We start from the raw sequence: 25,383 nt of genomic DNA on the forward strand, positions 1-25,383 counted from the left end.
TTATTCCACATACACTTTCATCCTGTATAAAATGGGTTATTTATTCCACATACACTTTCATTCTGTATAAAATGGGTTATTTATTCCACATACACTTTCATCCTGGATAAAATGGGTTATTTATTCCACATACACTTTCATCCTGTATAAAATGGGTTATTTATTCCACATACACTTTCATCCTGTATAAAATGGGTTATTTATTCCACATACACTTTCGTTCTGTATAAAATGGGTTATTTATTCCACATAAACTTTCATCCTGTATAAAATGGGTTATTTATTCCACATACACTTTCATTCTGTATAAAATGGGTTATTTATTCCACATACACTTTCATCCTGTATAAAATGGGTTATTTATTCCACATACACTTTCATCCTGTATAAAATGGGTTATTTATTCCACATACACTTTCATCCTGTATAAAATGGGTTATTTATTCCACATACACTTTCATCCTGTATACTTTAAACTGCACCTATTTGTTCATGTGAAGTGCAGACACTTCACATGAACAAATAGGTGCAGTTTAAAGCATCTGGGGTGCTTTTGTAAAGTTAGTCTGGTTCCCTGACTAATTTTATTAATTCTAAGATGAAACCTGGATCCAAATAAAACACGGACAAACCAATTATCTATACTTTTCTGCATCCAGAAAGCAATGCATGTTTAAGGGGGAAAATAAGCTTCCAGAAAGTGTTACTAATCAACACAGAAGAATCAAAATGAGTATTCTTGTGAATAAAAGCTGGAAAGGAAACAATTATGAAAATTGGACATCACTTGTTAATTTGAGTATGTCTCATGGCAGGAGATATGATTGAGGTCGTCTTGTGAAATGGAAAAGAATTCCCAAGAATTATGTCAAGCTGAGAGATAGCAGCAAGCCATTGAGCTGCATAGGTTTGGAACTAGAGTTTGTACAACTGTACTCGTGGTAAATAAAGTCTACGCGTACTTTACAAACTTTTTTGTTGAACATGAAGTTTATTGTCGATGCCTCAAACTTTTAATTACATTTTCCAGCTTTAAAATAGCTGTTAATAATATTTTGTTACATCTTACTGAAAACTGGTCAATCTTACGAGAAAAAATCAACTGCCTTACTGAGACAGACTTGTCAGGGTTGGCAGGTCTGGGTAACCTTGTAGGCACAGTGTTTCTTGACCTTTCAACGGCTTTTTGATGTTGTAAATCACATATCCCGCTGGAAAAGCTTAGCATATATCTTGTTAACCATGAAAGTTTAACTTGGTTTTGATCCTATCTTGAAGGCAGACAACAACAAGTTTCTATTTTAAATAAACTTTCAGATAAGAAAACTGATAAAGTCAGGTGTTCAAAGTCAGGTGTTCCTCATGGATCAGTTCTTGAACCATTACTCTTTCTGCTATACATCAATGATCTACCATATCACATTGAGCTATCCACACCAACATGTTTGCATATGATACAACATTATATAACATTGGATCAACAGGCGATGAGATTAGCACTAAATTAAATAAAGATTTGATAAAAATAAATAACTGGTGTGAACACAATGGTATGAAGATAAATGCAGCCAAATCAAAAGCCAAGATAATAGAAGAATGATGATTACTCCTGATATATTTCAGTGATGATTACTCTCTTGATGAGAATGCAGTGGATTATATGACCCGATATGACGAGAAGGAGGTCTCCATGAACTTCAACACAGAAGACCCAAAACAGGTTCCACTGTCCAAACTGGGCACCGGAGACGCGCTGTTGAATGAGACACTACGTCAGCATGAGGCTACCAAGGCACAAAATGATCACCATATGGAATATTCCCTTGCCACAATTGATCACACCCAGCTGAATAACTTTCCTACCACAGAGATATGAGGACACGGGCTGATTGCGGGTCATGCATATCATGTATAGAGGTTGATCAATGGAAGTCCAATCATTTTTATAATATATTTAAGAAATATTAATTTAAATCTGGTCATTTTTGTATCAGTGGGAATTTAATATTATTGTGTACAAGTGTTTACTGTGCACTGACTTGGCAAAACAAAATCAGTTGGTAGACTTATAAGATTCTGACAAGAGATGTTCATCAAGTCTCCATCATCCTTACCAAACCTATCATGCATATCATGTTCAACTTGATGTGTTTGCACCCTAACAAAACTCAAATTTGTTGTATTTCATGAAGTTATTCTTAAGTGTATTCAGCATTGCCAAGATACGTGTTCCTTATTGTAAGCTGATAATCCATGCTTTCCAGTTTTTTGTGTCTTGCCTGCAGATCTTGGGTGAGATATTGCCATTACTTATTGATAGCATTGTTTTCAGTGACAGTCAACATTTTCTAAAATAGTTGCAGGTACACTCTGAAACTTGATTGGTGCATAAGATTTTGAATACTAACTGGCAGACAGGATCACTGTATTTGAAGTAGGTAACTTCTGAGTACCACTCAGGTATCAGAAGTCCTGTATATGAAGTAGATATGTTTTGATTACTATTCAGCTGTCCAAAGTGCTGTATTTGATGTAGGTCTCTTTTGGGTACTATTCAGCTGTCCAAAGTGCTGTATTTGATATAAGTATATTTTGGGTACTATTCAGCTGTCCAAAGTGCTGTATTTGATGTAGGTATCTTTTGGGTACTATTCAGCTGTCCAAAGTGCTGTATTTGATGTAGGTCTCTTTTGGGTACTATTCAGCTGTCCAAAGTGCTGTATTTGATGTAGGTCTCTTTTGGGTACTATTCAGCTGTCCAAAGTGCTGTATTTGATATAAGTATATTTTGGGTACTATTCAGCTGTCCAAAGTGCTGTATTTGATATAGGTATCTTTTGGGTACTATTCAGCTGTCCAAAGTGCTGTATTTGATAAAGGTATATTTTGGGTACTATTCAGCTGTCCAAAGTGTTGTATTTGATATAGGTATCTTTTGGGTACTATTCAGCTGTCCAAAGTGCTGTATTTGATGTAGGTATCTTTTGGGTACGATACAACTGTTGGAAGTGCTGTATTTGATATAGGTATCTTTTGAGTACTATTCAGCTGTCCAAAGTGCTGTATTTGATGTAGATATCTTTTGAGTACTATTCAGCTATCAAGTGCTGTAGCTGATGTAGTTATCTTTTGAGTACTTTTCAACTGTCAGAAGTGTTGTATTTTGAAGTAGATATGTTTGTCCAACAGTTAAATTTTAGAAACCAGTGTCTGGGGCTTGATAAATAAGGGCAACGTGACGCCTCTTCTTGATTTAATAAAAGGTCACAAACTGGCATATGACATTACTGTTGCTATAATGGCTCATTTATATGGTATGGAAAGTTGAGGTATTTACAGGTAGTGACTGGCAGATCAGCCTGACACTGTTCATAAGATATCTCAATTGTCATTATATCAAATATTCTTTGATTTGTTTATCCATTATACTAACAAATAAGTAATTGAATGAAGTCAGATTGAAAGATGCATGTCATCAGTTCATTCGTAACTTTTTAAAACAGTAGAAATAAACAAAATACTTTATTGGCTGAATTTCTGTATTATATAGTTTCAAAGAAAATTAATTTTGATAAATTATTAGTGAGAGAAGAAACCAGTGAATCACAGAAGGATATTGTAACACAATAGCAGCAGCAAATCAGAACTGAAAGTGTTGCATTCTGGGATACATTTAATAATTAGGTACATCAGTCTCAGTTTCTTGTGACCCCTTGAAATGAATTTTATGTTAAATTTCACAGAGATATGGCCACAAGGCAGATTTTCAGGAAAATATGCCCAGGAAGAGCCTTTGGAACTTTGGGATCTCTGGTAGAAAGACAATTATCTGACCTTTTTTCAAATTGTACAATTGACATCAGCTGTAATTTTAGTGATACTTGGCAAGCACAGAATTTTTAAATGGCTTTAAATGTTATCTACGACAAGGTCATGCAGATTCATGACCAAAAACATGCATTTTTCTACATACATGGCATGAGACAAAATTGTAGTAATCTAAGGGCTCATGTGTGTGTGATTTAGATTCTTAACATAGCTTTAACAATTTTTCAGTCATATTGCTACGTTGTCTGCAGTGTGGCAGTTTATATCGATGTCTAGCACTGGGTCATCATGCCGCAGACATGTAGCTTGATGTCCCACCCAGTCACATTATCCTGACACCAGGCTGACCAGTCCTAACACTAAACTCTTAATGCTGAATGCCTAGCAAGGCAACTGTTAGTATCATTTTTATAAGTCTTTAGTATGACTCTGCCAGGGTTCAGACCTGCATCTGTGGCGGACACTCTAACCACTTGGCCACCAGAACGGTCTAGGGATCATGAACTGTCTTATATAAATAGATATGCTTGGTGTGAATTATACATTCCTTGTATCTTTATATTTCACACTGCAATAATGATGTGTAATGCTAATTATGTTGTCTTTTAAAAATGATAAATCATGTCATCACCGAATAATTAAAAAATTGAACCAGAGTATGGTACAGATTTTTCCCAAGAACATGTGCTAATTACTTAGAACACAAAATTAAATTGTATTGAAGTGGATCTTTCTCCTTCACTTTATGATACTTTTATTTTGCAGTCAGGACCTAGAGCAGTGCAGCATTTGTGTAGGTGAATTTTGTTTTTTTTACAGTGATCAACAGCAAACTTTTATTAATACCTATATAAAGTTTAAGTATATTTAAAAAATGGATGACTGTCAAGCCATGGGACATGAAATGATCTAACCAAGACTACTAAAGACAGATACACCTGCTCTTGTAGAGATTATAGTTTTTATTTGCAATCACACACACCTGCTATTGTAGAGAGTATAGTTTTTATTTGCAATCACACACACTTGCTAATATAGAGTATAGCTTTTATTTGCAATCACACACACCTGCTAATGTAGAGAGTATAGCTTTTATTTGCAATCACACACACCTGCTATTATAGAGAGTATAGCTTTTATTTGCAATCACACACACCTGCTATTGTAGAGAGTATAGTTTTTATTTGCAATCACACACTTGCTAATATAGAGTATAGCTTTTATTTGCAATCACACACACCTGCTAATGTAGAGAGTATAGCTTTTATTTGCAATCACGCACACCTGCTATTGTAGAGAGTATAGCTTTTATTTGCAATCACACACACCTGCTATTGTAGAGAGTATAGTTTTTATTTGCAATCACACACACCTGCTAATATAGAGAGTATAGCTTTTATTTGCAATCACACACACCTGCTAATGTAGAGAGTATAGCTTTTATTTGCAATCACATACACCTGCTATTGTAGAGAGTATAGCTTTTATTTGCAATCACATTATTAGGTCTTCAGACTTAAAAAACTGACAGATTAATACAAAAACATGTACATGGTTCTTTTATGAATTATTTGAATATGGATGTTCTTATTTGCGATGAGTCAGTCTGGGCTTTCAACAGAATCACTTGTGTAAAACTGTATTCATATCTTGGGCAAGGCGAACAAGGCAACCGCTTTGAGGAAATCAATTCTCAAATACAGGTTTTTTTTGCTAGGGGCCCTGCACATCCTAGGGCCAGGCCTGATGATTGATAAATGACTACAAGCATTAGCTAAAGGAGAAATGGTTGGCACTTTGATGGTTTATATGATATTTTAACTGCTTTCATGGCTTGTGCATGTGTTACAGTCTGGAAACTTGCTTGAATTTCAGAATAACTCAAATCATTAGTGTTTTGTCAAATTGTGCTGTATTTATTGTAAATATTATACATAACAAAAAACCTTGAGATAGATTAGTTTATTAACTAAGTTATCTTTTCAAAATAAAGTTGTTATTAATATTATTATTATTATTATTATTATGTTAACCACAAAATTAATATTTTTTTTCAAAATTAATGTATTTATTGTAACATATTATATAAAATTCATGGAAATATTGAATTATGTACAAATAAATTGGGCTGATGGAGTCATTTCATAAAAATCAAAATGTGCAGGAATCTTTTTATAATGGAAGCAATTTTTTTGTGGTCTGAACAGTTGCCATATCTGTGGGTGGGGTAGTGTGACTTGTATTTGTCCATCACAATGAGTCCCATCATGCAGTCAGGCCTGTCACAATGTGTCCCATCATGCAGTCAGGCCTGTCACAGTGTGTCCCATCATGAGTCAGGCCTGTCACAATGTGTCCCACCATGCAGTCAGGCCTGTCACAATGTGTCCCATCATGAGTCAGGCCTGTCACAATGTGTCCCATCATGCAGTCAGGCCTGTCACTAATTTCATTACCACTGAATAACCTTTAAAGGTCTAAATGGATTGAATGTGATAATTTACAGTGTGATTATCCAATGACTTTTTCTTACAATTTAGCAGTTTTTGCATGGACAGATTTCTAGTTATAATTAACTGATATTTTCAAAGAAAATGATAATCACTTATGTTTGGTTTTTGATAAGACTGATTTTAAATCTTGTGATAAGGCCCATGTTTAGTCTTGCAATAAGACTCATGTGAAGTTTTGTCATAAGACCCACATTAAGTCATGTTATAAGGCCCACATTAAGTCTTGTCATAAGGCCCATGTTAAGTCTTGTTATAAGACCCAAAATATTAGGTTAATTAAAGGAAAGGTTAGAATGCTGAAAATTAGTGTTGGAAATTAGGACAAATAGTTTAGGCACAAAAGATATACTTTTGTTCAGCGATATACATTACATTGTTAAATCAAGCATTTTTGTGACATCAGGGTCATAAATTGCCACCCTAGCATGGCCATTACCAATTTCTTTTAGATTTGATGTACAGTTTGTCAAACCCTAAATGATGGTAACAAACTGGAATTTCAGTGTTATCTTAGACACACAGAGAAATGAACAGCCATTGTTTATCTGTAATTTTCATTCTTAGGGAGATTTTATATGATTGGTGTAGTGAAATTGCCAAATAGTAAAATTATTTATGTTGTTAGTTGATACAAGTGAGATGATAAAGAACAGTTAAAATGAGGATTGTGGAATGGTTGGGGCCACACAGTAAAAATGAGGATTGTGGAATGGTTGGGGCCACACAGTTAAAATGAGGGTTGTGGAATGGTTGGGGCCACACAGTTAAAATGAGGATTGTGGAATGGTTGGGGCCACACAGTAAAAATGGAGACTAATCAAAGACCAAGGTCACACTATAAAAGCCATATTATAGGATCTGGTCTCATTCTCACACAGTCTTCTATCAAGTTGACATTGTTTTTCACACTGATTTATGTTTTTACTCCCGTCATTAATTTGTGAAGTATTTGTAGACTGGTACAATCTGACAAATGTCCAGGAAATTAATGCATGGCTTGCAGTATGATTGAACGCAAGCTGACTGATTAAGCTGTTATTAGCAGAGAATATTTGATACATTATTTAGGACACAATTTCCACATACAACTTGACTGAGTAACTGAAATTAGGTTTTTCAAACCTCATTTCATTGTCATAATAACAAAATGACACCATTCAACCCAATTATTCTTAGGTAGGTAAAGAAATATGCATCCATTCAGCCGTTAAGCCCCATTACCGCATGTGAGAGGCAAACACCATTAGAGAGCTCAGTCCATAATAGTCTTTCAGTGTATAATAGTCTGTTTTATCTGTGATAATTTGTGACGAACAATGATTCTCATTGTATATAACTTGTATTTAATACTAAGTGAGAAGTTTGTACCAAGTGATAAACTACAACTGAACCAATAAAATATATGTGGAAATGTTGGAATTTTTATAGCAGACAAATTTATCTAATAAAAGGGAGGCAGGGATATTTATTTAACACCTTGAAAACAGCAATTTTCTTGTACTCTGTAAAAGAAAGTTTCTTAAAAGTGTTTGTTGTTGGGAATATCAGTTAGATTAAATTAGATTTCTTGAGTGAATTGTCTTGCTGAATAACAATTATTGCATTATTTGATTAAAGTCATTCATTTGTTAGCTATTTACTTCTGACATCTTATAGAGAGTGGGCTGTAATTATTTACTACTTTGAGTTTTGCAGAACAGAATCATTTATATACAGAATATTGGAAAACATAATCTGATACACACATTTGTTTGCAAATTATTTAAATTTTAGACAAGTTTAAGACTTTACAAATGAGACAGGTTGAATAGAAATAAAAAAGTCAAAGTTCTTGAACATTATAAATGTTTGTATAATTTTCCATGGTCTAACTTTATGGTAATTACAGTTTAGCATTAAGTTTCCATTTTATGGTATTTGTTGGCATCTGTTAGTCTCGAGACACGATGGAAGTATGCCCATGAGAGATGTCCCAGTTGGTGGTTTTGCAGCATCTGCTATGGCTATGTAGCTATGGTATTTATAACTTTGATACTGCTATAGTTGTATGGTATTTATAACTTTGATACTGCTATAGCTGTATGGTATTTATAACTTTGATACTGCTATAGTTGTATGGTATTTATAACTTTGATACTGCTATAGCTGTATGGTATTTATAGCTTTGATACTGCTATAGCTGTGTGGTATTTATAACTTTGATATTGCTATAGCTGTGTGGTATTTATAACTTTTATACTGCTATAGCTGTATGGTATTTATAACTTTTATACTGCTATAGCTGTATGGTATTTATAACTTTGATACTGCTATAGCTGTATGGTATTTATAACTTTGATACTGCTATAGTTGTATGGTATTTATAACTTTGATTATGCTATAGCTGTATGGTATTTATAGCTTTGATACTGCTATAGCTGTGTGGTATTTATAACTTTGATATTGCTATAGCTGTGTGGTATTTATAACGTTGATTATGCTATAGCTGTATGGTATTTATAGCTGATACTGCTATAGCTGTATGGTATTTATAACTTTGATACTGCTATAGCTGTATGGTATTTATAACTTTGATACTGCTATAGCTGTATGGTATTTATAACTTTGATTATGCTGTAGCTGACTGCATGTTTTCATGATATGGAGTGATATCATGACCAGCTGTTATACACGAATGGTTGAAGGTGTGTTTATCACCTGGTATAAATGGTAGTCTAGTCAGGGTTTTGTTATATTTTGATGTAACTATGGTTTCTCTTTAAGAATATTGTGATGTTTCAGTCTAAATACTTTGTGTGGGCTTGGATTATACACTATTGTTTATAATGTCACTTAAACCACATTGGAAAACCCAACATAGACCCAGCACTGATATCCATCAATTAACAGTAGACTTGATAATATAATGCAAGTTCAGTATATACCCTTCAGAAGCTTGATTACAAAACACAGCTTTCCCCAAGTGTGATGTGGATGCTGACAGATAGGTCATTGGTAGAAGAAGACCTCACAATAATAGGTCTTTTCACACACACATACATACTATGTCATTAACTTTTAGACACTTTATGAAATCAAGGAATATTACATCATACTGCATTTGTGTAAGTTACTGTTGTTGCTGTTTCAGTTTTGAAACGTGTTGAAAGACATTAAATATATAAACAAGGTGGAACCTGTCACACTGTGTATAAATTATTTTTGTAAGAAATTGCAGGCAAGACATCAGTATCTCCTGAAATATTCCAAGCTGTTACATTGAATATTAAAGGTTTCTGATGATAATTATTTCAATTAAGAATATGAATATGTTGTCAGCATTATAATGATCAAGTCAGTAATCTGGAAAGTGGTGTATCCTTTAAGTCATTTTACTACAGTAGTTGTGATTTTGCAATGAACATGGATAGTTTTTTTGTGTTTAGCAAGTTAGAGTGCATTCAAGGTTGTGTTACATGAAAATATTTATTTTGTTTATTCGACCGCATTACATGAACCTAATTCTAGTTTTGTATGTCATCATCTGTTTCATACACCATATATTTTGTAATAAAATGATTGTTGACTTCATAAACTTTATTCTTCAGTTATCTAAGTATCATTCAAAGCTGAAAAAATAACAGATTCTTATGCCGTCTGTGTCCTGTTTTACCACCTACCCCAACCCTGCGATGCAGTTTCAGGTAACCATTGCTAACAGTGCTGAATGTATGAGTTATCTTAAAACTACAGTGTTACATGGGATGATTTTGTAACTAGTCAATAATGTTAGTTGGGATGAAATATGTGACAGGAAATTAAACCATCAAGTGAGCTAAAATTCAACAAAACAGTCAATTTCCCTAGAATACAAAAGTTAAAATAAAAAAGACAGTATTGTGAATTAAATCCCAAATAATTCTAAATCTATCACAAGTCCAAAAGAATACAATTTTCTGAATGAAATCAAGTAGTCTTGAATGTCATGATGTACCATAGTGATGCAATCCAAAATGTCTTTGAATGATTCTCAATAATTCCAAAGTAGAGTTTAAGTTTTTATTTAAAAAAAAGTCAATGAGCACTTTGTAATTTCATTGATTTGTTATAATAAATGAACCCTCTCAAAATATATCTGAATGCAAATGATTCCAGAGACTGATCTTAAAACAGGAATGAAAAGTTTGTGTACCAAACCTTTATGTATACATATTTCATTTGACCTGTGATGGGATATATTTTGTAGAAAACTAATGGAAAATTCCACTAACTTTTAAGCAAGGCTTGGCCTTGAACTTGAGTTTTAGTAAACATCTTGTTTGCCACTTAAAATCATGTCAGAAGTCAGAGGCAAACCTCCACAACCTTCAATCATGACCATGGCAAAAGCCAGGTGCACAATATAAATTAAATATACACAACAACATACAGAATATAGAACAAAAAAATGGGAATATATGTAAATGAAAATTCAACCATGCAAAGAGATCTTTTTTACAGTTTTTTTTATTATATCAGAGCCCAACTGCTTTTTTTGCAAGGCAATTAATTAAAGTTCAGAAGTCATTTTACATGCTTTAAAACTTGTCCCAAATTTGATATTTCTTGAAGTAAAATGTTTAATCTCCAGAATAATCTTCCTTGACAAGTTACTATACAAGTCATTTGATGTTGACTGTTTCAAGTTTTCAGTTTAATGACCTTGTCAAATCGGATGGACACTTCCAATATAAATGGCTAATTAAAATGTTTTTATTATTCTCCCACATGACACATAAATTTCTCAATGGACTTATAAACATATTACTCTTTGCAAATATTTCAAAAATTTATACCAGTAATATTTTTGTGAAAGTGCTACCTGATAAATTTAGTTTTTTTGAACATTTCTCAGCACTACTCACTTGAGATGTTGCTTTTGGCTAATCAGTAAGTGCCTGACATAAAGTACAGTGCCAACATAGCAAGCCAGTGGCAGTAAGGCTATGGAGGAAAAGTGTCCAGAAAGAAATTGGCCACCAAGTACTGACCATGATGCCATTCCATGGAACGTAGTAACAGTTTCATTCAACATATTAAAACATTTAAGGAATTAGCATTTAATTTGTAAGTTGTAATTGTGTACTGTGAATTTTAACACACTGCATATGCATTGTGTACACCTATAAAGAACTAACAAGTCAAGAAAAGGAATGGAGAAGTATTTTTATACAAATGTGGAAGAGGAAATAGATGAGAAGTATTTCAGAGTAAAGAGACAGAATGGATTCCAAGCAATAGGTTTTATGAACATTCAATAAGAAAAAGAAAGATGGCGATATGCTTATATAGCATGAAAGGAGTACCATGGGACAAGATGGCAGGTACCTTGGGACAAGTTGGCAGGAATAAGTAGAGCTGAGAAAGGTGTTTTAATCATCCACCCAAAATAGAGAGCTCTTGCTAGAAAAGGACTCATTAAATTCATGGGGAAGATAGAAAAATGACTGCCTTTTAGACAGGAAATTAAACCCAAAACTGTGGAAGTATACATAATAAGACTACCACTAGAAATCCCTCTTGAAGCAACAATAGAAAGATTCAAAGGAAAATTATATTTGAAAATAAAAAGTGCAAAGATGGAAACATGGAGGGATTGCCCAACAACAAAAACAGGAGGTAGAATGTTTTAAATGTAGAGAGAAAATGCAAAGATACTTTAAGAGTCATCTTCTACATGCATGGATTTTTAGTAAGATCATGTTATATAGTAAGATCATGTTATCGAGTAAGATCATGTTATATAGTCAGATCATGTTATATAGTAGTTGTTGTTGTTGTTGTTGGGTTTAATGCCATTTCTCAGCACAAGATAGGCTATACATGGCGGTCAGTATAACTGGTGGAGGAAGAACCCTGGAAAACCCAGGGAAGAACCACCGACCCATGAGAAGCTACTGGCAAGCTTTCTCACGTACCCACGCTAGCCGAGCCTATATAGTAAGACCATGTTATATAGTAAAATCATGTTATATAGTAAGATCATGTAAGATCATGTTATATAGTCAGATCATGTAAGATCATGTTATATAGTAAGATCATGTTATAGAGTAAGATCATGTTATATAGTAAGATCATGTTATATAGTCAGATCATGTAAGATCATGTTATATAGTAAGATCATGTTATATAGTCAGATCATGTAAGATCATGTTATATAGTCAGATCATGTAAGATGTTATATAGTAAGATCATGTTATAGAGTAAGATCATGTTATATAGTAAGATCATGTTATATAGTCAGATCATGTAAGATCATGTTATATAGTCAGTTCATGTTATATAGTAAGATCATGTTATAGAGGTTGCATATATTACAGAGTTTGCAAGAACTGCAGATATAAAGGACATGACAGAAGACACTGCAAGACAAAAGAAAGAGCAGATGAAGAAATGATACAAGATGTAGACAACACATGCAGCCTGTCAACAAACACAGGAAGTGTACAAGGCTACTCAGACTTAGTAAACAAAAATGTACACTACAAGAAAAACCAGTGAAGTAATACCTGTGCCATGGCAAAGAAAGAAAAGGAGAGCTTTCAAAAGGAAAATGTGGAACACTACAAGATAACTTTTATGAGCCCAGAGAGAGAGAGAGAGAGAGACAGCATGAGAAAGATAAAATATCTTTATATATATTCACATGTTGGAACAAAATGGGGAAAAAACACAAGAACAAGCATAAAACCACACATATTTGAAAGAAGGCTTAGCTATGTGATATATTTGCAGCCTTCTTCATCATTACCTTTGGTGGAGGATATCAGAAAGAGATTTACAATGGCTGAAAGAAGCAGAATAGAAATCTTTTATTCTACAACAGTAAAAAGAAAAAAAGAAATCTGAGAATATAAAAAGTTTAAAGTGTGAAGGAGGACAGAATGAAGACTGAAAACAAAACGATGTGCACTACAAAACAAATGTATCAGACTTCTTTATCTCAGTTCAAGAGAAAGAGACATTCATGTGCCAAGCTTTCAAAGCTTTCCATCATGATTACATCCACACTCACCATCAGCAGCAACAATATTTACTACTACCGCTACCAAAGCAGCAGCAGCAGCTGGAGGAGGAGTAGGACTTGGTCGTGGAAAGGGACAGTTAAAGCTAATGATGTCAAAACCAAACATCTGCCCTTTTCAGGTCTACACAAATCTATTAAAAAAGGAGATACTACTCAATGATTGCCAAATCAAGTCAAACTTAAATTCCATTTCCCTGTGATAGAATGGTGTGCATATTTAAATAACTTACGCACAGTATACAAAATCAAGACAAAGAAACATGTTTTCTTTCATTCCTTTTTTGAATCAGGATGATAATTTCATAAGACATTACAAAAGTTCATTTTCTTCTTTCTTTCTTTAACTGATTATCTCTCTCTTTTATAATTTTTATCTGGTATGGGGTTTTCCTCTTCTGCTCTTTCTTCTACTGGTCTTAGTTTCTTGCATTCCTTGATAGGGATTGGGCACTTATATTCCTGAAGACCTCTCTTCCTCCCCCTCTCTCTTCATCACCTTTTTTCATAGGACACTGAGGACCAATGTCCATTTTCCTAACAATATTTTCGTTGCTTTTTCTTTCCTTTCTCCTGTCTTTTCTTTGTTTTGGCATTGTGGATATTCTAAAACCCAGTGTCTTGTTCTTTCTCGTGTTCTGAGTGCGACCGAATACTAAAATGTGATCACTAATATTCCTTGCGCCTTGTAGTCCTTCCAGTGCTGTAGACAGTGTATTTTGAAGAATCTTTGCTGCTGCTGATATTCCGAAAATGAGGCATTTATATCTCCGTAGTCAAAGATGGAAAAAGATGGCTGCCATGTATATGTGGTCTTAACACAGCTCCACTCAGCTCCATGAACTTGATGTAAAAACTGGTGTTAAATATGCTAATACCTGTAGCCATCATTTATACTGTGGATTTATGACAATATTAAGTTAGTGTAAGTGAAATTTTATGTGCACATGTTCATGTATTCAAGTGAATTTGGAAACCTGTTCAGAACAAAGGATTTTTGGCTATCCAAGATGGCTACCGAAGTGGATATACTTGAAATTGAACTACACCTACCATATCTGAACTTCAGTTGATACCAACTCAAACACATTATGCAAGTTTCATTCAAAAGTTTATGGATATGTGCTAGTCATAAATAAGGATCTGATATACTTTTGCTATCACTGCTATGAACAAGCTGAAAATATCAGAATCAAGGAAACATATTTAAATACCAGCCTTGTAGGTTCCTTACTCAACACACTCAGCTCAACCTTTTCTGCATCATTCTCTGGCTTTAGTATGTCTGATATACCTGAAGATCAGAGCCACACAGATAATCCCATGCAGGAAAGTCATGTTCAGAATAAAAATGAAAACAATGGTGCAGATGATGATTTGGAATTATCCATTATGGCTGACACTCCAGAATTCTTGAGGGTCAAACATAATAAATACAGTATCACTGTGAATATAGATCCACAAAAGTTTGAGTTTGTAAAACAGATATTGGATTCAGAACCTTGCATGACTTCATGCAGTTCAAGTGTACAAAATGGTATTATCTACAGAACAAAAGAGAAAAACACTGTGACAGCTACATTGTATAAAACAACATGTGTCTTACATATACAGGGGCTGAACAGTCTCACATGGTTAGATCATATTATCTGTAAATGTAAACAGGATGAGAATACCCATGCTAAAGGCATTTATATGCTGACATCTACACCAGTAACTAGATGTAGTACCAAACATGAAACAGTTCCTAAAGTCTTTGACCTAAAGGACTCAGGCAATAAAATTAACACCCCTCCAGAGTGTCAGGCAATTACACGCTCCATAAATCATGACCACAGCAGTGATGGCTTAAGCCTTAATGATTTCTCCATGTGTGTACATCAAAAAACAATTAGGAAATTGGAGACCCAAATCGAAGAATTAAAACTACAGTTACATGCTATTAAATCAGCACAGGGAAGGGTTAATGAGCAAGTAACCTCATGTGAAATAGCGATTCAGACAGACTCCCAAATATCAACAGTATCAGATGCTCAGACACAGACAATCCCAGTACCAGCCAAAAGAAAATGTAAAATGACCATGCAAATAAAAACTGATGCCCAAAGTAATCCTGCATTGCAGACAACAGTATCCCCCTCTCAGTCATGTGACACACCTGCAACAGCAATAAGTGTACATCCATGGCCCGCAGTTCAAACAAGTCTGTTACCTTCACCAACAACTGCATTTCCCAGTGCTCAGACAAATGTGTCAGAATCAACAACAGTAGTTCACACAACTGAAACACCAATTTCAGCACCCCTTCCTCCAAGATATGTGTCTGAAATACAATCCAGAGTCCAACACACGACATCACAAGCCAGAAAAGATAGGACTCTAATAATTGGCTCCTCAATTTTGAAAAGTATAATACCAAGGAGACTTTTTAAAACCGATGTACAGACTTTAAGAGGTGCAAAAATCAACAACATCACTGACAGAATAATGAACAGTGACCTAACCAAATACAAACAAATTATTATTTTAGTAGGTGGAAATGATGCCTGTGAGGGAAGGTCACTAAATCAACTCAAAACAGATTTTGAAAGTTTATTGTATGCTGCTAGATATTGCAGCCCAAATACATGTAAATTAATGATATCGGGACTACCTCCTCGTGTGGACACCAAGGCCAAAGAAATAAATGATCTGATAATTGACTTATGTGAAGATTTCAACCTACAGTACATTCCACAATACAAATCTTTCTTCATTCAGAATCAGGATGTCAACCTTAGTCTCTACCACAGAGACAAAATTCATTTAAGCAGAAAAGGAACCTCTCAGCTACTGAGAAATATTAACATGTATGCCCCTATTTTCAAGCACTTTAATGAAGAGTGTTGTCTTAACTGTGGAGAAACTGGGCACTTGACACAGGTATGCCATCATGGCAAACAGATCGAGTGTTTTAGGTGCCATAAATATGGACACAAACAAAGACTTTGTCCATCAATGTATACATATTAGGAAGCTGGCAAAGAGGAGAATGCCAACGCTTCATTTACAAAAAAACTAAATGTACCCAGTGGGACTCTTGACTCTAACTATTCAATGGACACTATTGTAGATGCAAATGTAAATGGATTTTCAGGGTTTGTATGTGACTTTGAAGATGCTAATATATATGAACATTTAAATATAGAAATAGGATGTCAGAATGATAAAAGCAGTATGGAGACAATCTCAGTGAGTACCCCATTGCATGATGACATACATGTAATTGATATGAAACTAAATACAAAAGGTTTTAACATAGGTCACTTAAATGTACAAGGTATAGTGGGAAAGATAGACCAGATTAAGTTAATGTTGTCTTCCATGGAAAATAATATACATGTTTTAGGACTCACTGAAACCAAATTAAATGCTAACCACAATGATGATCTATTTCACTGTCAAGGCTACAATAAACCATTTCGTAGGGACAGAGAGACAGCGGGGGGGGGTCTTGTTGTATACATTAGGGAAGATGTAAATGTAAAAAGGCGACTTGACTTGGAGTCACATGAAATTGAGAGTATCTGGGTGGAAATTTTTCAAAATAATGCAAAATCTTTCCTAGCTGGTTTCATTTATAGACCACCTTCCTCCAAAGCATTTTGGAATGATAACTTTTTGAAACAAATAGAAAGTGTTCTAGCACAGGAGAAAGAAACATATATACTCGGAGATATAAATAAGGACCTTCTCAATACTCAAATAAGGAACAACTGGATGGAATTTATTGAATCATTAGGCCTAGACCAGCTGGTAAATGAGCCTACAAGGGTAACAGAAAAATCAAGCACTCTTATTGATCACATTTATACTAATCTACCAGACAATGTGGCTTGTGTTAATGTACCAAATGTTGGTCTTAGTGACCACTATCCTACTTTTTTGACAAGAAAGGTTAAATGCAAGAAAAATAAGAAAAATACACATAAAACGATCACTTACAGATCGTTCAAAACTTTTAATGAAGAACAATTTCTCAATGACCTATATAAAGTTCCATGGAGTATGATCCAAAATTTGGATGACATAGATGAAGCCATGAGGGTGTGGACTGACTTATTTATGGATGTAGTATCTAAGCATGCACCACTGAAAGTACATCGAGTAAAGACTGATTTTCAACCTAATTGGCTTACTACTGAAATCCTAGATGCTATGAAAACACGAGACAAATTCAAGGCTATGGAAAACCATGCACAATATAAAGTATGGAGAAATAAAATAACAAGTATGATCAAAAAAGCTAAAAAAACTTATTATCAATCATTACTTGAAAACAAAAAGAGCAACACAAACTCCATTTGGAAAGTCTTCAATGAACTCACTGGAGGAACGCACAAAAAACAGACAAATAAAATTCACTCACTTCTGGTAAATGACACCATAGTCACTGATGAAACTGACATTGCAAATGTTTTCAATGATTTTTTCATCAACATTACCACAAAGTTAAAAGAGCCAGTGATAGAAAACAACTTTAATGAACTGAAAAAGTTCTGCAGCAGTAAAATCTCAAAGGAGGTATGTTCCTCTATCCCACCAGTGTCAAAAAACTTTGTTAAAAAATGTCTCAGTGAACTTGATACCAAGAAAGCTACAGGACTTGATCAGATTGGTCCATGACTCATTAAATCTTCTGCCTTTGCTATTGTAGATAGCATAACATTCATAATTAATTTAAGTATTGCAACCTCATCTGTCCCCAAAATATGGAAAACTGAAAAAGTAACTCCTATTCACAAATCTGGTTCTAAGGATGATGCTGATAACTACCGACCAATTTCAATACTACCAAACTTGTCAAAATTGATTGAAAAACATGTCCATGACTCATTCATGTCATATTTAACCAAACACTTGCTGTTACACCCTAATCAATCAGGCTTTAGACAGAACCATTCCTGTGAGACTGCCTTGATATCCCTAACTGATAAATGGCTTCAAGCACTTGACCAAGGTAGAATAATAGGAACTGTATTTGTAGATTTCAGGAAAGCTTTTGACATGGTGGATGATGAAATCCTTTTGAAGAAACTGAAAATCTACCAGTGTGATGAAAGAACAATTAGATGGTTTACTTCATACTTAAATGAGAGAACACAACATGTTTACATAAATAATGTTCCGTCTGAACCTGAAACAATTAGATATGGAGTACCACAAGGCTCAATTCTAGGTCCACTACTATTCATTTTATTTATTAATGACCTACCACTTTTACTAAGAGACTCAATATCATCTACAGATCTCTATGCAGATGACACAACATTGTCAGACATCCAAAACACAAAGCATGAGCTCGAAATTTCTTTACAGAATGCACTAAACAAACTGGAAAACTGGTGCACATGTAATGGCATGGTGGTAAATACTGGTAAAACTAAAATATTACTTATCTCAACACGGCAAAGAAGGACAAATCTTGATAGTGATGAACTATGTCTGACATGGAAGGATACAAATCTGCAAATAGTCTGTCATGATAGGCTACTTGGTGTTCTGGTAGATAATAACCTATCATGGACTGAACATATCAAACATACCAGTAAAAAAGTCAATTCAAGTTTATGGCTTCTCAGTAGGATAAGACATTTTCTCCCTGAAAGGCACAGGAAACTATTTTATAACAGTTACATACAACCCTATTTGGACTACTGTAGTACAGTATGGGGTAATTCAAATGATAAAAACATAGCAAAGCTGGCACATCTTCAAAAAAGAGCATTTGGGCTAATATCAATCCAGAAAGAAAGCAAGGAAAGTTTAGCTGGTAGGTTAAAAATATTACCTATTAAAGACCGAATCTGTTTGAGAAAAGCCAAATTAATGTACAGGATATCTCAGAATAGTGCTCCTGAATATTTACAATCACTATTCCAGTATAGGCTACCTGGTAATACTCCCCACCTGCGATCCATGTCTACCAAACAGTATAAAATTCCCAAACCAAATAAGGAGTTATTTTAAAAAAGTTTCCAATACTCTGGAACTCTGCTCTGGAATAGTATTCCAGCTGAGATTAGAAATGCCCACTCTATTTCCTTCTTCCAAACCCAATATATTCAGTGGCTTCAGAGATGCAGCTTAAATAAATAAATTCCTTTGTATGAGGGCCTCAAGGTAGATTAGTTTTTAGCTAATTGTGTTACCATCTTTAAATAAGGTCATTATTAATATGAGTAAAGAAAGTTGTATTGTTCCTTGATTTTCCGTCCAATTCCAGTTGATGGTAGTCTGAACTTATAAATCAAGCTTGAAGAACGTGGTTGTACTATTGAAATCTACTGTAAGATCTTCCTTAGTTGGTGTGATGTGTCTCACATAGTACTGCTTCACTGGGCAACCACATATCAACGCAGATTCTGATTTCATCAGGATTCTTGTTTTGGGGTACAACCACAATAGGAGATATCCCGTCTTCGTTAGCCAAGGTTCCGACAACTCTATCTACACCTTGGCATATCGAGTAGATATTTCTGTGCTTCGGGTCTGTGAATTTCATTGGATACGGTGGCAATCCACCGCATCCATTCAAAATTAAGTTGTTCAAATTTTAACACTGTTCCTACGTAATCAAGAGAAGGGGAGCACACAACTTGAATGGACTGATAAATAAGCACTCTTACAGTGCCTGTCTGTGTTTGCACAAATACTTTTCACCCAAGTACACCTCTGCTACATAGTCATACTTGCGATGTTAAACTTACAAAGTATCCATTTTAGGTCAATTGCCACCACCGTTTTCAGCTTATATACAATTCACCATGCTACTGGTTAGTTGGAATCACATACTAAGAGAGACAACACATGAAATCCAATAGATGTCACTAGGACAAGGCACCAGTATAGCTGGTTGATTCGCCAATGTGTAGATAGGGTTATCGGAACGTTGGCCAGCGAAGATGGAGATACCCTGGAGTTGGTCCATCTACCTTCTCGGTTTGTCAAATCTGTGTCCCAGCTCAGTTTTAATTTTCATTCTAATGTGAAATGGTATACGTCATTGCGGCTGACTTATGGACGAAAATATCATCAGTGTCAACATGTATATGGATGTTTTTTAATTGTCCAGTGCCTTTGAATATATATGTGAACTTCTTGCACAGTTCTTCAGACTTGCTCTTCACTGTAGCACAAATTCATTGAATTATTTGTAACTACATGCTTGTTTCATAGCACAGTAAATTTCCTAAATTTCCTTTGGTTACATAGAATGGTGCTGTCGTGATCCTATTTTTAGTCTCAATCTTGGCTTGAAATTTGCAAGATATATGTAATTTGGTAATTGGTCCTTTGGCAAATACATCTAAGCTGCAGGAAGGGGAGGGCGATCTCCAAAAAGGTGTGACCTACCTTTGGAACGGGGGTTGTCCCCCATTCAATGCTCGGTTTCAGAATCTGAGGGTAAATTTGTATTTTGTTTTCACCATGAAAGCCATGAAACTTGTTCGTGATAAGGGTATTGTTGATGTTGCTGGTCAAGCATTCTCGGCGACCAAAGAAAGACTCGCACGGTTAGTACACCGACCGCAAGCGATCCGACCACAACCGGTAAAACTGCCCAGCACTGAAGTGATGCCAAAAAGTGTCATTAAAATAATAAATAAAGCTGCAAATGAGCGGTTTAAATAATTATCTGACAAACCTAACAGCGTATAAAGATCTGGCCAGTAGTAGTCGGCGGTATTGATCGGAGTTGTAACATCGTTTTAGGCAACAACGAATTTTTATAAAATGCTCAAGTGTGTGTCTGATCCCGCATTTGACATGGATGCACCAATACTCAAAGATGAGTCGATGCGTGATAATCAGTGTTATTCTTATGAAGCACGAGAACCAGACCAACATGAAAGAATCGAACTATAAATCTAAGATACATCAAGGTATCTCCTGCCCGCCGAGGCATTTATTGAAGTTCATGGTAAACATGTGAACAATGATGATACTGCATACTCTGCAAATGAACGATGTGGATTCGTTAACAACGGTATTATCTCGTTTTATAACAGTGCCAGATATATAATTGATGGTAGAGAAATCAAAGTATGCATCGATAACGTTGATATTGTTACGACAATTATCGGTCTTGCAAGATATTCCGATGACTATTCACGGTCCACTGGTCCATTTATGATGTTCGCGAAGGACATTACTGAAGACCCTGACGATAGCACTGCTGATTCTCAACCAACTGGAATGATACTTGATACTGCAGAGCGCCAATCCAGAATTCAGCCTGGGATTTTCAGCACAACGATCTCAGGTTCACGTCTATGATGGATTTTCTTGTGTGATACCATTGTCACATATCTTCGAATTTTGTATACATGTTTGAAACGTTATCTTCTGAGCCAAACATACGTTTGCACTGGTTCGAAGGCCACATACAATGATGCTATCTGGCGTGCTGCTGGTAAAGTAACACTAATAAAGCTAGTGTCATGGATGCCAAAGATGGCTCCATCAGTAAAAGAAGAAACGCGGTTGTTATCGTTCATGGATAGTAGTGGTAAATCAACGCCGTCATGGCTGACAATGACCAAAGACACAGCTCCAGGTACAGCAGGAACATTTGCATGGCAGATCGCATCACGGCAGGGAATTACAGCATCACGACATATATTCGTGTCATTTTAGTGTACCACCAGGTATAACGATCAGACAGCAAACCCAATGGTGCTTGATAGATTAGAAGTGTCTACAATTTCCCTGAGGATAAATGGACATCAAGAGCCATCAGAAGACATAATACTGAATTTTAACCAAAACAACGTAGCACGGTATATCATAGCTTGATGAGATTTATGGAGCGTGATCAGAATGTCAACTCCGGACTGCAGATAACTCAGCGGGATTTCTCGAAGTTGTATCAGGTTTATTACTTTTCACTGGAACATCTGGATTTGTTTAGACAGTCTGTTGTTGAAGTACACATTGGAGCTACTCTTGGTTCTGCGCCGGCTGGTGGTAACAGAGCAGTCGCTGTTATTCTGTCAGGAAAAACAATGTCGCTTAAAAGGTATCGGAGGGCGAATTAGAGTCATTGATGCGCCCGTAGAAAACATGTAATTAGAGCATTAATGATGTTATAATGCCATATTCAACAGCTGAGTATTGCGTTCCTGGGTGGGCTCAATCATGCCACACTAATTTATTTGATCTCTAGCTCAACACAACAATACGCATAATCTGTGGAACACTAGGTCCTACTCCTTTACCATGGCTGTCAGTATTCAGCAACATTCATCCTCCACATCTGCATCGTCAGGAAGCAACCACAAAAATGTTAGCTGAGGTATATGCCACTGTGAAACTTCCACTGTACACGAGCATCACCTCACATGAAGCAGTCCGCTTGATTTCGAGACGCCCAATCTGGTTAGATCCGTTACCGGAGGTCATGAAAGCTATTTCGGCGTGGAGTCTTGAGTGGTCTTCAACAGACGTTGTAAACCACTCCCTCGTAGCTGAGACATCTGTCTGTCCTCCTGGTTTCAACCTTCCAAGCCATCTGTGGATCACACTGAACTGCTTTCGGACAGGACTGGGTCGTTTTATAGTCATCCTTGTCAGATGGGGCCAGGCAGCTAACTCTTACTGCTGTTGTGGAGCTCTTCAGACCATGTCACACATTGTGAACAACTGTCCACTGACAAAATTCCCCGGTGAACTGCAGGTTCTGCACGTTGAAGATGATGACGTTGTTAAATGGCTGAGCACGCACTGCACACGATAATAATAAGAATATCGGATCATCACGTCAACGTTACTCTGACACCCGGTCAGATTAAAAAGCTGAAATTTGCATCAAAGAATAATTCTGGGGCAAAAGTATCTCTGAAATCAGAGACGTTGCAAGGTCCAAATAAAGTATCGTTGACTGAACGTTAGCTCAAACACTACAATTACACCAAGAAATCAAAAACTGGATTGCGACTTGATCTTTTAGCGAATGCGATCAGCGACGCAGCAAAGACTGGTTGCATATTTCCGCTGTTAGTGGATATACTAGCGTTGATTGCCGCTGGAGCTCAAGCTGTTGCAAAAGCAGTAGAATTTAGTGCCTTTGGAACAGCTGCCGGCGTGGCGCTGAAAACTCGGCAGGACACGGAATATAGACCTAAACAAGGGACGGGGTCTACAATTACCAGGAACGTGGTACGGCTAGGGTCTGAGACTGCTGGGGACGCTTTGTTAATGCTTACCATGTTCAATTTTGATTTACTTGATGCTGTCCGGCGATTAAGCAAAACAAACTTCAAATATGTTTTCATGCATGATCAGTTACTGGTAAAACCAATCCGCGATGAAACTGGCATCATTAATCTCAATATCCGTTCTCATCCAGGTACTCATTTGGCTGCATACACGGTTGACCCACGTAGCGTTGTTTATTTTGTTTCGTACGAGCACCGAGGGAAATTTTAAAATATGTTGGTGGAATCGCTAGCGATTCTGTCTGGTATTCAACATTACCAACATAGACAACAAAGGATCCACTAAAAATATGCGGTCCAAAAGTACAACTCACCGACTCCGACGATAAAATCAAAGCGATTCATGATCGTGCTGTTCATACAACTCCACTAATCAACGCGGTATACACAGTAGCCTCTAGATCGGCAACGTGGTCACAACAAACAACTGCATCAAACATACCGCTGAGGTCACTGGGTTGTACAGGCTCTCGTTGTACAGCGCTGCGCCATCTAGGATATTAACACATTTCCATGGCATCATTCCACCGATAGATTTTCCGGAATCGTTTTAGTCGTATTACATCAAAATACCAAGGTAATAATCATATGGATCCAAAGTTAACCGCAACGACGTATTGGTGGTTTATGGAATTCGTCACGAAAACACCTAAGATGGTAATTTAGTAAATACCATAATGAATCCCCGACAGACATTCCAGTATAATCAAGGAAGTGCGTGGAAGGCATTGCAAGAAGAAATCATCGACGAGCACTTGATAAAACAAATAAAAAATATCGTAGACGAATTGTCGTCATTGACAATATTCTTTACGCGGTCTCCTCACTGGCTGCTGAAACAATGACATTAATCGGCACGTTATCAGCGAAGCATGTGACATCGCCTGTGGTTGGAATCGGTGTCGGTGTTGTTGTCAGTGTTGCTAGTATCCTTAATATTATCGCGAAAAAAATATCTACATGTGCTGGTAAAAAATTTATATCAGAACGCAGAAATAACGTACGCGGCGACGCATGCATGTACAAATGTATCATTGATACTGTCAGTGGGGTTAAACGACTGTCAGCGGGGTTAAACGACGGCACAATATCAGACAATGCATTTTTATTCGATCAGGGATATTTATTATCGGTATCACAAAAATGCAAACGTACCGTTGCCAACATTGCCAACGCCACATTTAGAATCCTCAGTACAGATAATAATGACCATAGAAATAATCGCAAGCAAAAGTCAAATTACGGTTGGACAGAACCTCAATGGAGAGAACCTTTGAGTTTGGTAATAATTGAGTTCTGTCTCTCTTGCTCATTCTTCAAAATATTCTTCAGATTATATATTACGGCCCATACAAAGTTAAGAAAATGAATGAGTTAAAATATAATATTAGTGCTCCTGTGATCTAAACATATTATAGGAGTACCAGTATATTGAAAGACAAAGCCAGGTTAAACATGCAATTAATTTATTTGTACATGTCCCAATCAGTGAAGATTTAAGTGAAGGAATATCATCGGATTGTACTGATGTTGGAGTGACAAATCTTCAGAAGTCAGAAATTATGAGAGATATGGACCAGAAACTTTCACATTTGCAAGAGCAAGAAAGAAATAAACTTACAAAGTTATTATTTGAACATGAGCACTTATTTTCATACGTTCGTACAAGAACGAATACAATTTTCCATGACGTTGAAATTGTAAATTCCAAGTGATTTTATAGAGCCCGGTAAAAGTGACT

General features: G+C 35.9%; 1 protein-coding gene across 1 annotated transcript in view; it reads left to right on the forward strand.

Moving 5' to 3' along the window:
- Positions 1-9,915, forward strand: part of LOC149806231 (cadherin-23-like) — a 317,815-nt gene extending 307,900 nt beyond the window's left edge. Inside the window, exon 38 of the mRNA XM_089935354.1 lies at positions 1,624-9,915. Within this exon, the coding sequence (XP_089791480.1) occupies positions 1,624-1,876 (253 nt within the window). The 3' untranslated portion in view covers positions 1,877-9,915. The remainder of the gene's footprint in view (positions 1-1,623) is intronic.
- Positions 9,916-25,383: the final 15,468 nt, after the last annotated feature.

Source organism: Sinohyriopsis cumingii, chromosome 2, assembly GCF_028554795.1.
Source record: "Sinohyriopsis cumingii isolate HCF-2022 chromosome 2, ASM2855479v2, whole genome shotgun sequence".
Taxonomy (NCBI): Eukaryota; Metazoa; Mollusca; class Bivalvia; order Unionida; family Unionidae; genus Sinohyriopsis; species Sinohyriopsis cumingii.